The sequence below is a fragment of the Pteropus vampyrus genome, unplaced genomic scaffold, assembly GCF_000151845.1.
Source record: "Pteropus vampyrus isolate Shadow unplaced genomic scaffold, Pvam_2.0 Scaffold419, whole genome shotgun sequence".
NCBI classification, from domain to species: domain Eukaryota; kingdom Metazoa; phylum Chordata; class Mammalia; order Chiroptera; family Pteropodidae; genus Pteropus; species Pteropus vampyrus.
In genome coordinates this window covers 279,403-295,996 of record NW_011889200.1, presented here as the reverse complement: position 1 = coordinate 295,996, position 16,594 = coordinate 279,403, and the positions used below count along the sequence as shown (strand labels likewise).

The following is a 16,594-nucleotide window of genomic DNA, read 5'->3' as shown; positions in this document are numbered from 1 at the left end:
TAAGCCCTAACATATCAATAATTATCTTAAATGTAACTGTGCTAAAAATCAACTTGAAATGGATTAAAGACTTAAATGTAAGACCAAAACCATGAAACTCCTAGAAGAAAATATTGGACTAAAGCTCCCTGAGACATGGGTCTTTCTAATGATTTTCTGGATATTACAACTAAAGAATAAACAATAAAAATAAAAAATAAATAAGTGAGACTACGTCAAACTAAAAAAGCTTCTGCACAGCAAAAAAAAAAAATCAACAAAATGAAAAAACAATCTAAGAAATGAGAAAAAAATATTTGGAAATCATATCATATATCTAATATGGAGTTAATATCCAAAATATATGAAGAGCTCATTTAACTCAAGAGCAAAATAACAAATAACCCAATTAAAAAATGGGCAAAGGACCTGAATAGACATTTCTCCAAAGAAGATATACAAAAAGCCAACAGGTACATGAAAAGATGCTCAATATCACTAGTCATTAGGGAAATGCAAGTTAAAATCATGATGAGATATCACTTCACACCAATTAGAATGGCCATCAACAAAAAAGACAAGCTAACAAATGCTGGCATGGATGTGAAGAAAAGGGAACCCTTGTGCACTGTTGGTGAAATTCTAGATTGGTATAGCCACTATGAAAAACAGTATGGAAGATCCTAAAAACAATTAAAAATAGAACTACCATATGATCCAGCAATTCCACTTTTGGGAATGTATCCAAAGGAAACAAAAACACTAACTCAAAAAGATATCTGATCTCCCCAAGTTCATAGCAGCATTATTTACAATGGCCAAGACCTGGAAACAATCTAAGTGTCCATCGATGGGCAAATGGATAAAGTGATCAAAAGATACAAACTTCCAATTATAAGAAAAGTAGTACTAAGGATGCAATGTACAATATGATGACTATAGCTAACACTGCAGTACGATATATAGGAAAGTTGTTAAGAAAGTAAATCCTGAGTTCTCATCCAAAGGAGAATTTAAAATTTTTTTTTCCTCTTTTCTTTTCATTGTGTCTATAAGAGAAGATAAATGTTAGCTGAACCTACTGTGGTAATCAGTTTACAATATATGTAATTCTAAACATCATGCTCAGTATGCCTTAAATTTAAACATTGATGTATACCAATTGTTTTTCAATAAAACTAGGAAAAATGTAAATGTGCTAAATATACCAACTAAAAGACAGAAATTGGCAAAATGGATAAAAACATTATGATCCATCAATATGCTGTCTACAAGAAATTCACTTAAGGACACAGATAGGCTGAAAGTAAAATGATGAAAAAAGATATACATGCAAGATTATTTTTTTTAAAAAAATGGCTATATAAATATTAGATAAAGTCAGTTTTGGCAAAAAAAAAAAAAAAATTACCAGGGTCAAAGAGAGACATTATCTAATGATGAAAGAATCAAAGCACCAGGAAAGTCAAGAATCCTAAACATGTAAGCAACCAAATGGCAGAGTCTCAAAATACATGTAGTGCAATTGATAGAGCTAAAGGAAGAAACAGGTAAATATGTAATTACAGTTGGAGACTCAAAAAGCCACTCTCCACAACAGAAAGAAGCACTAGAAAGAAAAGCAGAAAGGATACAGATCTGAAAATACAATGAAGCAACAAGATCTAATTATCATTTATTGAACACTCCACTCAACAGCAGAAAACACAACTCTCAGGAGTCCATGGAATATTGGCCAAGAAAGACCATATCCTCATCCATAAAACAAACCTAAGAAATATAAAAGAACTAAAGTTATACAGAGCATGTTCTCCAATGATAATGGAATCAAACTAGAAACCAACAAGGAAATAAAAAAAGAAAATCTCCAAATACTTGTAAATCAAATACACTTCTATATAATCTATGGGTCAGAGAGCAATTCATAAAAGAAATTTTAAAAGCTCAGTTGACCTTGAACAACATGGAGGTTAGGGGCAACAACCCTTCATGCAGTTGAAAATATATGTATAACTTTTGACTCTCCCAAAACTTAACTACTAATGACCTACTCTTGACTGGAAGCCTTACCAATAACATAAACAGTTAACACATATGTTATATTTTGTATGTTATATGTATTATATACTGTATTCTTACAATAAAGTAAACTAGAAGAAAATGTTATTGAGAAAAATAAGGAAGAGAAAATACATTTACAGTTTTTATTTTTTTAAAAATCCACATATAAGTAGACCCATGAAGTTCAAACGAGGTTGTTCAAGGGTCAACTATACATAGAATTGAATGAAAATAAAAATACAATATAACATAATATGCACACAGCTAATGTAGTGCTGAGAAGGATATTTATAGTACCAAATACTTATATTAGAAAAGAGGAAAGGTCTCAAATCAATAATCAAAGTTCATACCTCAAATAACTAGAAAAAAGAACAAAACAAACCCAACATAATCAGAAGGGGAAATAATAAAGTGTAGATATTAATAAAATCAAAAATGAAAGCAATAGACCAGTCAATGAAATAAAAGCTACTTTATTTCACTGGGAAAAGATTAATAAAATTTGTAAAAGAAAGGTACAAATCACCAATATCAGAAATGAAACAGGAATATGTCTATAGCTATTAAAAGGACAAAAAGGGAATACTATGAGCAACTTTACACTCATAAAGTTGATAACTTAGAAGAAACAGACCAATTCCTTAAAAACCATACACTACTAAAACTCATAGAAGATGAAACAGATAGCCTGAATAGTCCTAGAACCATTGAAGAAATCGATTTACAACTTAAAAGGCCCAGAGGTTTCACTGGAGAATTCTGCCAAACATTTAATGAATTAATACCAATTTTCCACAATTTCTTTTATAAAATATAAGAGAGGGAAATACTTCATTTTATGAGGCCAGAATTATCTGGATTTATATAAAAACCAGAATTAGAATTTAAAAAGAAAACTAAACTACAGACCACTATCTCTCATGGACTTAGATATAAAAGTTCTCAAGCATAATACTAGAAACTGAATCTAAAAATATATATAGACCACAACCAAGTGGTTATTTATTCCACATATGCAAATCTGGTTCAACATTTGAAAATAAATCAGTGTAATCCACCATACCATCAAGCTAAAAATGAAAAAGCTTAAATTAAGCATTTAACACAAATATGTCTAGTTGATTTTTGAGAAAGGTGCAAAAGCATTTAAATGGAAGAAGATAGCCTTTCAACAAATGATGCCGGAAAATGATGGGCATCCCTAGACCAAAAAAAAAAAAAAAAAAAAAAAAAAAAAAAAAAAAAAATTCAACCTAAAACTCATACTTTATACAAAAATTAACTCAAAATGAATCATGAGCTTAAAATGTGAAATGTAAAACTATAAAACTTATAGAATGAAAATAGATAATCTATGGTATCTAGAATTAGGCAAAGAGATCTTATATTTGACACTAAAAGAATAATCCATTAAAGGGAAAATTGGTAAATCAGACCTCATCAATTAAAAGTTTTTGTATGGTAAAATACGCTATTGAAAAGATGAAAAGGCAAGTTATGGAGCTAGAAAAAAGTTTTGTAAACCACATAGCTGATAAAGAACTGGTATCAAGAAAATATAAAACTCTTAATATTTAATAGTAAAAAAAAATTGAAGTAGAAAAAATACAAAAGACATGAACAGACACCACCAAAGAGGATATACCGAAGACAAACACATGAAAAGATGTTTAACATCATCAGTCATCAGGGAAATGTAAATTAAAACCACATGAGATACCACTTCATATCTATTAGAGGGGCTAAAATAAAAATAGTGATAATATCAAATCCAGGCAAGAATGCAGACAAGCTGGATCTCTCATACATTGCTGTTGGGTGTGTAAAATGGCACAGCCATGATGGAAAAGAACTTGGCAACTTCTTAAAAAAAATAAACATGGACCTACCATCCCACCCAGCAACTATACACCTGGCCATTTGTCCCAGAGAGACTATATGTACAAAAAACCTGTACACAAATGTTCATAGCAGCTTTATTTACAATAGCCCAAAACTGGAAATGACCTAGATGTCCATCAACAGGTAAATAGTTAAACAAACTATGGTACACCCACAATACTGTGGACTACTGTAAAATAAAAAAGAACAGACTATTGATGCATGTGACAACTTTATCTCAAGGAATTATGCCTAATGAATGAAATAAAAAAAAAAAACTACCATCCAAAAATTGCATACTTTATGATTCCATTTGTATAACATTTCAAAAACTGTCAAGATTATAGAAATGGAGATCAGACTAATTGTTGCCCAGGGTCAGGGAAAGGAGGGGAGGATAGTGAGTGTTCCTATAAAGGGGCAACAGGAGGGATCCTTGTGGTGATGGAACTGTTCTGTATGTTGACTGTATCAATGTCAATATCCTGCATGTGATATAGTTTTGCAAGATGTTATTATTGGGGGAAAATAGGTGAAAAAACCACAGAGACTTTTTTTTGTATTATTTCTTAAAAGTACATGTGAATCTAAAATTATCTCAAAATAAAAAGTTTAATAAAAAAAAGGACAAAAAGAGAGGAACATGGCATAGACTGTAACAATACAGCTGCTGGAGCTTGACTACCTGAATTTTAATCCTGGCTCAACCATTACCAACTGTGTGACCAGGGGCAGATCATAAAACCTCTATGTTCTCCAATTTTCTCATCTATAAAATGGGAATAAAAATATTGCCTATCTTATAGGGTTACTGTGAGGATTAAATAATATGACATCTGTAAAGCATTGTCAAGTTGCTAAACATATAGTAATCATACAATAAATATTAGCTATTATTAATAATAGAAATAATTTTATTATAATGGTATTCAGAAGACAAAAGTGTCCTGTTGGTTGTTCATCTTCCCAAGCTACAAAAATCCTTTCTCTAACTGCTCTTTCAACTCTGAGTCGTTTACCTATTTTTCAAACACTATTCTAAAGCTATACAAGCAAATTATGCCTGTGCACAATGTGTAAAATGAAACTCACACAAATTTTTAAATATATAGGCTTACTTAACAGTTGAAGTAAAAGGTATAGAAGCGAAACCAACTGGAATAGTGTTATTAATCCCAGGTGATGTCAGAGGTTTTAGACTGAAGGCCAAGCCACTGGTGGTTGTGGTTGTGGTTGTTGTGGTAGTGGTAACAGTGGTAGTGGTGGTTGTTGATGTCGTAGCTAGAAAATAAAATGTAAAATGTTAGAAAGGAATGAGAAACATTTTCATTCAGTCATTGATCAGTCAGGATAAAAACCATATACACATTATTTGAACTCAAAGTTGTATGGATTTGAACTCAATGTTGTTGTAATGCGAAGAAATATATGTCAGGCCAAGTATCTGGATAAACCTCCCTGCTGAAAACTAACACTCCTGGATAAATTTATAGAAAAATAAAATTTACAACCTAACCAGACCTTCAACCATTAAAGAAACTGAATCAATCCCCAAAACTCTTCCCATGAAGAAAACTCCAGAACCAGATGACCTCACAGCTAAGTTCTACTAAACTTTCAAGGAAAGAATTGCAACCTTATACGAATTCTCTGTACATCCATATCCTTGCATACTTACATGAATACATTTGTGTAATTAATTTCTAGAAATGAAATTGCTGGGTTGAAGGGTCAGCATGCTCTAAATTTTATATATCTTGCCAAATTGCCATACCAAAAAGATTTTGCCAATTTACATTCCTATCAATAGGAAAGAATATCTGTTTCTCTACATCAAAGCCCATACAAGGCATACATCTTTGCCAGTCTAATAGGTAAAAGTCTCTCAAAATTTTATCTACAGCCTAGGCCTGTCTCCTGTGTGTCTTTTTCTATTGTCATCTCTACTAGAATGTCCTGCCCTCTGTAGATGAAATGCTCAGTATACTTCATGGCTTAGCTCAAATTCCTCCTTCCCCATGTTTATTGCTCATTTTTCTTCTACTCATTGTTACATCTTGGTTTTCTGAACTTCTATAGCACTTTTGTTTTTTCCTACACCCTAAGCACTTAAAGAATAATGAACAGAAAATTGTGGCTGGGGTGGACTGGAATTTTTTTTTTTTTTTTTACATTTTGGGTCTCTGTAATTTCAAATGTTCTTGTAATTAATAAATGTTACTTCTATAGCAAAAATTGTTACCTGCCAATACACATGCACTGCCTATTCTAAAGGAAATTGGTCTACTCCATTCTTGCTCAGGAATCAGGCTCAGACACCCATTCTTTATTCTAGTAACTTTGTCCTTTGATCCTGGTTCACAGTTGTTTGGGACAAGGGTGGGCATCTGAAGTATGGGAAGCCATCCCATATGCTACTGCCAGTCTATGAGAAGGTCTGGCATAAAAAAGCTGTAGCCAGATATAAGATGGGTCAGAATCTTATTTTCAAAAATTTAGAGCTATAGAAAGAAACAGACTATTGGTAGAAATTTGGAAATATTTCCAAAAGTGTAGAAAGAATCAGACTATAGGCAGCGGGAGTTGGAAGGACTGACAGAGAAAGAATGTGAAGTAGAATTAAGGGGCCATGAGCAAGTCAAAATTAAGAATAAGCTAAAACAGTAATGCAGAAAAAGGGGTAAGGAAACCAATGGGAAGTTAACAAAAGAAAAAAAGAAGTTGACAAAGGGAGAACAGCTGAATTATGTTTATGTCATATTAGATTCTGGAGGTCTCTATAGCTGCTTTTTGAACAATTTTTAAGTTCCAATTTTATTGAAGTTCAGTGCCACAACAATACCTGTATTAGATTCCCACAAGATTCCATTTCCCATTTGGCCACAAGGATCCTTATAATACTTCCCCCCATTCTTTGTGCTGGCCTCTGTGAGGATGGAATGAATGCCACAGGGAAAGATGATGCCCAATCATAAAGGATCCTTGTGATCACTATCAGTCAAAACACTGGAGAGACTACTTGGATCTTGTGTGGCATTATTTACAGCCATGTCACCCCTTTCTTCATCTGAGAATAACAGTGTTATCTAAAAATAAATCTTTCCCCAGAAATTCTAAAAGTTAATGACACCATCAAGACTTCATTCATTCAAACACTGGGCAACTACTATATTCAAAACTGGAAAACAATTAAGTAAAAAAATGAGTCCTTCTTGTAAAGAAGCTTATCTTCCCTCAAAGATTTTTTTAAAAAGTAATTATTATTTTATGACATGAACAGATATATAAAGATGATGTATACTTAAGAGAAAACAGCAAAATCTAAGATTATGTGTGTGCATATATATACACACATATCAAATCCCATTTTTGTAGAAATAAATTTAATGAAGTTTTGTGTGTGTTTGGAAACAAGGCTGGAAAGAGAAACAATAAACCGTTCTCTCTAGAGGGAATGACATATATATATGTATATATGTATATATGTATATATATACATGTGCATGTATATATGTGCATGTATATATATATATATATATATATGTGCATGTATATATGGTTTTTATAATTTAGAAAAAGCAAACTACTATTCCGACCACTAAAGAAACAACTAAGTAGGCAAACAAAATACTTTTCAGAGATGATGAGTGATACCTTCAGGAAATTAATATCTGTCAGCTTAAACATAAAGGAATCATGAGTCATAAAGAATGGTATGATTATTTAAAACTTTTTATACAGTATTCATCTTTGTTTCTGATTTTTTATGCCATTTAAAAAAAAGGTATAAATTAGCTCTGGCAGAGGTGAGGAGGGAGTGTATAAAAAAAATTAGCTCTGGCATAAGAGATAATATTTAAATAACAATAATGTTTCAATTAATACCAAAAGAGGCAATAGATTTGGGAATAAAGGTTCTATTACACTCTGATTTTGCAAGTTACAACTTTGGTCTAACTAAATACAGTCAACTCTACCTATCTGTATAGTAAAAGGGAAGCACAGTTCTATAAATAAGAGAAAATAATCGCATGCCAAATTTGGATTTACATTTAAATAAATCTCATTCTGATGGTCTTAAAATCATTATATAAAATAGTGAAAACATCCTTTCAAAGATTCTACTGTCCAGTTTTCCTATCCTGTCCATGCTGGGAATGGACAGCATTACTTTCTCAGACTCATATAAAAGATGACAGTGGTAACAAGCAAACTTGTCTTAAAACTTGCCGATTATACCTAAGGTGGAGAATAATCCCGAATGGTTATAAATTTGCAGACACAGACACTTGAAAACTACTCTGTAAGGCTGATTTGTGAGATGAAGATCTCAAGTGATCAAGTGAATATACTTAGGGAGAAGGAAAAGTGAGTAGGGGGAAGAAATAACTCTGGGTTGCAGGTGTAGAGTTGAGACTTATTTGATGAAGAGGTGGGTAAGTACATAAGATAGTGGTGAATAAAATGGCAATAAGGGGTGAGCTGATAGCAAAGGTACCAATTTGCAGGAAGGAATTTGAGACTTAGATAGGTAGGGGTGGGCAATGGCAGAGTCACCAAAAAGCCTGTCAATTAGTATTTCAATGACTCAATATTTCACTTCATCTCTAAGTAAACTTTTAAAAATAAAAACAAACAAGACTTCCTAAAATGGAGTCTGATTTAAATGGTAGGTTTAAGTGGCAATTGTCCTCTAACTTCCTGGTTCACTCTAGCTATAAGGCAATGGGTAACCAAGTTTTCTTCAACCTACAACCTAACTAGCTCCTAAGTGACAGAAACAAATTTAGGTTAGGTCTACAGAAACTCTTGTAATCAGCCTTAGAAGGTCAACTTTAATGTAGGTCAAAAATTAACTTTTAGAGAAAAAAACTCTATATCAATCTCAATATATTGGGTCAATTTAAACACTATTATCAATAATAAAAATCCTTAAGTTTAAAAGTTGATAAGAATTTGATAGTAGCTTTGATTGTAGTTATCTCAAAGAAGTAATATCACTGATATCAATTGTCTCATTCTACTCTCTGGTAATTGTCAGTATTGCTGTACCTTTTGAATACTCTGATGAGGTGATCAAAATCTACTTAGTCCTGTAAGCAACAGAATACAACCAACTTACTGTCTACTATGCAGTACATTTCCAATGAGTGCCCAAATATGTCCCAAAAATTCTAAAAACTTACTAGATACAGTAGATGCTGCTCCACCCTCTCCAGAGAATTTTAATCTAAATCCCATAGTTATATCACCAAGCATTCCAGCTGAAGTTGTTGGGGCACCGACTGCAGAGAACAACATAATATTACTATTATACTTTTAAACAAAAATATTGAGGGATTTATATAGTCTTTTTCATCTCAAGGGTCCTTTAGAAACTTTTGGATAAACTTCAAAAAACTATGGTCAATCCATTTATATGAAATGTGCAGAAAAGGCAAGTCTGTAGAGACAGAAAATAGGTTAGCAGTCATCTGGGGCTGAGAGATCTTATTAGGGTGGTAGAAATGTTCTAAAACTGGATTATAGCAATAGTTATACAACTCAGTAAACTTATTAAAAACACTGAACTGTACACTTAGGACAACAAAGACAGAAGGAAAGGTCTGAGGGCAAGTATTTGATTAAAAATGGAATTCATTCAACAATTTTAACTCCCAACCTCGGACATGGTCATATTCACAAAATCTATTGTAGTTGAGAAAGATATTGCTTACATATATCAAAAGGTTTCTAGAATCTCAGTCATGTCTCAAAATTAGAAATTTACTTGATAGAAAATACAACTCAAGTGGTAACCAGCAATTTTAACTGTTTACCTATGCCAACTGCACAAAAGGATGGGGATGGTAGGCCACTAGTTTTTACTCTCAGCTAAGCATCAGCTAGGATTACAATAATAAAGTCTAATGATGAACATCACGGCCCTGGGAAGATACCTCGAAAACACAGTCAACTTATATAGACCTGTTAAAAAGAACTACCTAACACATATACAGAATTCAATATTCTTAACATTTGCTTTTATTCTGCTAATGGAAGATGTGTAGCAAAGAAGTTGAGGTTGCAAGATAATTAATGTCCCACTTTTTAGCTCGAAGCATCCAGATGTTACCTTCAAGGGGGGAGGCCATAAGACATCACATAGTGTCAATTAAAACCTCAAATTACAACTGGTCCTTGTCATGTAACCCTTCTGATATGTAAAATGTAAGGAATACGAACTTGGTCTATATAGAAGAATATACTCTAACAAGGCTTCAACTTTTATTTCCTATTTTATATTATTCGCATGGATAATAAGACTTTTTCCCTTCAGACATACTTGGCAAAACTCCCACTTCCTATTCCCATTAGCTTCAAAAAGTTTCAAAACATTACAATGTTAATGAATTATATGCTTAAAATTATCATTTTAGGCTATAATAATCATGTTAATATAAATTCACAGCTAAAGCCATGACAGTTAGGTTGTTAAACAAAGCTACTATTGCTATCAGCAGTTACAGATGGGTTCAAGCATAATGATAATTTATGAGATGCAAGAGACCCACGGCTTATATTGGAAAATTGAGTTAAGTGGTCTCATGCAAAATAACAATATTTTCTTTGCAACCAGTAACTTACATGAGAGCCCAGTAGCAGCAGTGGAGGTGGAAATATTTGAGATTGATGTAAACAGCATGGTGCTGGAACTAGTAGTGATGGCAACAGTGGATGCTGGAGTCAAACCTAAAAATCAAAGTAACAAGTAGAAAAAGATGTCACACTGGAAACTACAAGATATTGTTGAAAGAAACTGAAGAAGACACACAAAAAAATGGAAAGTATTCCATGTTTATGGTTGGAAGAATTAACATTGGTAAAATGTTCATATTACCTACAGCAATATACAGATTCAGTGCAATTCCTACCAAAATCCCAATGGCATTTTTCACATAAATGGAACAAAAAATTCTCAAATCTGTATGGAACCATAAGACCCTGAATAACCAAAGCGGTCCTGAGAAAAAAAGAACAAAGCCAAAGGTATCACATTCCCCAGTATGATACTGTCAGAAAAACAGATACACAGTCCTCTGGAACAGAATTGAGAGCCCAGAAATAAACCATATATATACAATAAAGAAAGGAAAGTCTCTTCAATAAATGGTGCTGGGAAAACTAGACAGCCATGTGCAAAACAATGAAATTGGACCACTATCTTAAAACATACATAAAAACAATTTTTAAAACATCACTATAACAAGGTTCATTTATATGCAGAAATAAAAACAAAGCAAGGAAAAGCAGATACCCTGAAATCTCATAAATATGACACAGTAAAAGCCTGATTAAAAAAAATAGTTCATTAGTACTGTTTAGGATAGCCAGCCCTCCAGCACCATTGTAATAAAGAAATTCTACTTTACTACAAAAGTAAATATAAGAGGAGGATCCAATTCCAGAATTGCACATTAGAGGTCCTGGGGACCCATTCCCAAGTGAAACAACCATAACTGATAAAAAAATATATTAAAAAGTTTGAAATCTCTGAAAATGGTCCTAAAGGTATATAGCAAATGAAGAAACATTTATTCAAGAAAATCTGCTAAAACTCAGCAATACCAATGAGAGTCTGGCATATGAGTTACAACCCACTCCCTTCCTCCATCCATCATCCTCCTCACTTTGATGAGCTACCCTTGCTCACCTAAAGCTATACTTCAGAAAGGAGTGGCCAAGAAGACTAGACTCCCTTGTTCCCCAGCTCCCGCTCAAGGAATCCACTATTCTATTTGGAGGGTCAAGTAGCCAGAATTTTTCATCACCTCTAACACAGAGTTATAGTGCTGAAATTCTTGTGAGTACAGCCAAGAGTTATGGGCTCCTTTCTTCCATTCAGCCCCCAAAGGGCAGAGGCTCTGCACCAGGCACAGCAGGCAGAGAATACTGGGGTGCCACTACCCTTACCTTGCTTGCCTTGCCCCAGCTCACTTGTAGGGCTGAGGTTCCATGCCTGAAGAGATAAGCAAGAAGAGGAGAGGCAATTGTCACTGCCAAGAGCCCAAAGCAATGGTTCAAAGATTTTGCTCAGGGATAAAGGCAGCCCATAAGAACATAGATCTTCCCAAAAGAGCTGACCTTATTTGAAACAGAATGTGAGGAAATTCAAGCCAAAGGACTCGCTCTCAAAAAAAAAAATGGAGATTTGGGTGGTAAGCAATTAAGAGGAGGCAAATAGGCTATACTATTTGGAGGGCTGGCTATACTAAACAGTACTAATGAACTATTTTTTTTTAATCAGTCTTTTACTGAATGGAAGAAGGGAGCCTGTAACTCTTGGCTGAGGCAAATAGTTTCATGAAAGCAACAATTTAAGCTATAGGCCAGCTAGTTTACCAGAGATAACCAGGGAAAGAGAAAGTTGAAAAGAACACTCCTCCTGAGATTAGAAGAATTAAGTACTCAGACATGCTACACCATGCATGAATCTTGAAAGTATTGTGCTAAATGAAAGAAGCCAGACACAAAAGGCCACATAGTGTATGATTCCATTTATATGAAATGTCCATAAGAGGCAAATGCATAGACAGAAAGTATATTAGTGGTTGTAAGGAAATGGGAGGAAGGAATAATGAGGAATGACTGCTAATGGGTACAGGGTTTCTTTCTGAGGTGATGACAATGTTCTGAAATTACATAGTGGTGATGGTTTCACACTCTGTTAATATATTAAAAACCACCACTGAAGTGTACACTTTAAAGAGTGAGTTTTAAAGTATATGAATTATACCTCAATTATTTAAAAACTACAGGTCATCTGAAAAGAAGTGGAAAAAGCATTTTCGAAAATCCAACACCCTTTCATGATGAAAACACTCAACAAACTAGGAAGAGAAGAGAAATTCCTCATATGATAAAGGGCATTTACAAAAAACCCATAGCTAACAGCATATTTACTGGTGAAAGACTAAATACCTACCTGCTACTACAAAGAAGAGAACAAGAATGTCTGCTCTTACTACTTTAATTCAACAATATATTGGAAGTTCTGACCAGAACAATGAGGCCAGAAAATGAAATAAATGGCATCCATGTCAAAAAGAAAAAAAATAAAACTATCTCTATTCACAGATGACATGATCATGAATACAAAAAATTCTAAAGAATCCATTAGCAATCTATTAGAACAATAAACAAGTTCAGCAAAGTTACAGGATACAAGATAGATACATAAAAAAATAATTCCAATAGAGGACAATCTGGTGATAGCCAGAAGGGGGGGAGGTTGGTGGGCTGGGAGAATGGGGTGAAGGCTTAAAGAAGTCAAATCAGTGGTTAATAGATGGTCATGGAGATGGGGAGCACAGCATAGGGAAAACAGCTAGCATTAATGTAATAGCTAGGTGGAGAGCCAGAGGAGAGAAAGAGCAATTAGGGGGATCATTTTATAAACTGTATAAATGTCTAACCAATGTACTGTATACTTGAAACTAATAATAAAATAAAATTAAATATACACATATATATATACATATAATTTTATATATATATATAGTAAATTTCCATTTACTATTGCTTAAAAAGAATAAAATACTTAGGAACAAATCTAACAGAAGTACAAGACTTGTACCCAGAAAAATAAATAACATCATTGAAAGAAATTAAAAACATCTTCGATAAATGGAAATATCTCATGTTCATAGATCAAACAATTTAATATTGTTAAGATGGTGTGGTAAACAGAAAAATGGTCTCCCAAAATGGCCACATCTTGATATCTGGAGCCTGCAAACATATTACCTTACTTGATAAAAGGGATGTTACAGATGTGATTAAGGTTAAGTACCTTGAGATAGGGAGGTTATCCTGGATTATCTAGGTAAACAAAATCTAATGACATGAATCCTTAAAGTAGAGATCCTTTTCGGGCATGGTTAGAGGGAGGTGTGACTACAAAAGAATGGTCAGAAAGAGGTGAAGTTGATAATACAATTGGCCACCTAACACATGAAAATATACTCAATGTCAAAAGTCATGAGAAAATTGCAATTCAAAACAACAATGAAATATCACTTCTTGCCAACTAGGATGTCTATCATCAAAAAGACAGATAATATCAAGTGTTGGTGAGGATGTGGTGAAATTGAAAACCCTATACAATACTGATGGGAATGTAAAATCCTCTTTGGAAAGCTTTCTGGCACTTCCTCAAGGTGTTAAACATAGAGTTACCATACTATCCAATAATTCTTTCTACACATGGTATCTACACAAGAGAAATGAAAACATATATCTATATAAGAATATGTACATGAATGTTCAAAGCTCATCTTTTTATCCTTACTGTAGGTTACTATATGTGGCATATGGTTGTAAGTGCTCAATAAATATTTCAGATGAATTAAAACAACTTTTTCCAGACTCTAATACATAATTACAGATACTCTATTTCCTCTTCAAAAGGAAAAACTGCTTAATAAGTAACTGCATTTGAATCTATTGTTGCTTGCATCCAACTGTTGAATAATTCATGACAATAAGTGACATAAGACTGCTACCCAAAACATCTAGGGCCACTGGGTTAAAGGGATAGCAAGGAGATGTTGGCAAGGGATTGAGAACATTACCACACCTTTCAATTACTTAAAATGAGTATCTTGGAATATCTCTATGTTTCATTTAAGAGAAGCACTGCATATATACTTTTTAAATTTTATTTCTTGTTTTTTTTTTTAATTTTTATTTTTCAATTAGAGTTGACGTTCAATAATTTTTTATATTAGTTTCAGGTATACAGCATAGTGGTTAGACATTTATATAATTTATTAAGTGATCCCCCCAATTAGTCTAGTACCCACCTGGCACTATACATAGTTATTATAATGTTACTGACAATATTTCCTATGCTGTACTTTACATCCCTGTGACTATTTTGTAACTGCCAATTTGTACTTCTTAATCCCACCCCTCAACACACCTCCCATCTGGCAATCACCAGTTTGTTCTCTGTATCTATGAAGTCTATTTTCATTTTGTTTGTTGTTTATTTTATTCCTTAGATTCCACTTGTATACTTTTAAAGAACACTAATTATAGCGAAGGTGTTTAAATATTTATAATTCATTACCTACTGGTGAAGCTAAATTTTTATTTTGGGTTTGATTGCTACTTAATTTCTTCATTTGAAATTGCCTATTCGTGTCACCTGCCCATTTTTCTCATTGGAGTACTGTCTTATTACTGATTTAAAAAAAAAAAGTTTATATCAAAGCCATTTAGTCAAATGTTGCAAAAATTTCTATGCCATTTGTCATTTAAAATTTTATTTTTATTGTTTATATAGTCAAATATTTCCATCAATTTTTTCCTTTATGGTTTATGACTCTACATAGTATTTCAAAGGTCTTTTTCTCTTAAACATGTAAAAGATGTTCAACCTCAATATTAGGAGAAAATAGCAAATTAAAACTACATTGAAAATAATTTCACCTAACAGATAGTGGGGAAAAAAAAACTAGTAACACTCCGTTAAGGACGCTGTGAAGAAACAGGCAGCCTTTCATGTTTCTAACGGGAGTGGAAATTGGTATATACTCCATGAAAAACAAGTGGCGAATGTTTTAAAAATTACAAATGCATCTATCTTTTGAACCAGCAATACTTCTGGAAATTTATTCACAAAGAGGTACTTGTACACCAGTAAAATGGCATGTAAAATGATACCCACTATATCACTGTTTGTATTACCAAAAGAAGAAATAATCCAAATGTCCATCAGCAAGTGACTAAATAAATTATACCACATGCAGACCATAAAATTCTATGATGCTATAAAAAATACCGAGGAAGTTCTCTATATACTGACTGATGTGAAATGATCTCTAAAAGGTTTAAAATAAGTGTATACAGTTTATGTGTTTAAATAACAAGGTAAAGGATAGTGGGTAGAGTAGACTATCATTTATATAAAAAAATAAAAGTAGAGGGCTAAGAACATATGTTTTTATTTGCTAGCAAATCGATGAAGAAACTCTGGAAGTATATATACAATTATAGTGGTTAGCTGAATGGAGGGGTTTGGGGAAGGGGGTGGGAATAATACAGGGTAGATGGAGGATGATATACCTATTTACACTGTTTATAATCTTATTTTTTAACCAATTGACTGACTATATTATATATTTTTAAATTATACATAAAAATGGTCCTCTCCACAATCCAAGAAATATTATTTACATATTTTCACATTCACGTATGTTTTTTAAATGTTTATGGTTTCATTTTCTACCTTTAAGTCACCTAGTATTTCTTTTGGTTTATCTTTTCAGGTAAAAATTAATCACTTCTTCCCCATATAACCTGGATGGCCTGCTATTGCAATTCAGTTATTAATTATTCCATGCTCTCTCTGAACAGATTTGAAATGTCATCTTCATAACCCAGGTTTGTTTCTGCACTTTAAATTTTTGCACTGATTTTTCTTTCTATCCCTGTTCCATGAGAGTTTGAATTGTTGTATCAGTAGTATTCATTTATTCTTTTTATTTATTCATTTATTTTTATGGCTGAGTAATATTACATTGTATACGTGTACCACCTCTTCTTTATCCATTCATCCACTGATGGACACCCAAGTTGCCTCCATACCTTGGCTATTGTAAATAATGCTAAAATGAAGATATGG

The 16,594-nt window shown here is 33.0% G+C and overlaps 1 protein-coding gene across 1 annotated transcript in view; it reads right to left on the bottom strand.

Annotated features, from left to right (window-relative positions):
* Positions 1-16,594, bottom strand: part of NUP62CL (nucleoporin 62 C-terminal like) — a 41,523-nt gene that overhangs the window by 23,347 nt on the left and 1,582 nt on the right. Inside the window, exons 2-4 of the mRNA XM_023523830.1 lie at positions 10,552-10,656; positions 9,111-9,209; positions 5,043-5,205 (exon numbers count right to left, since the gene is read on the bottom strand). Coding sequence (XP_023379598.1) covers positions 5,043-5,205; positions 9,111-9,209; positions 10,552-10,609 — 320 coding nt within the window. The 5' untranslated portion in view covers positions 10,610-10,656. The remainder of the gene's footprint in view (positions 1-5,042; positions 5,206-9,110; positions 9,210-10,551; positions 10,657-16,594) is intronic.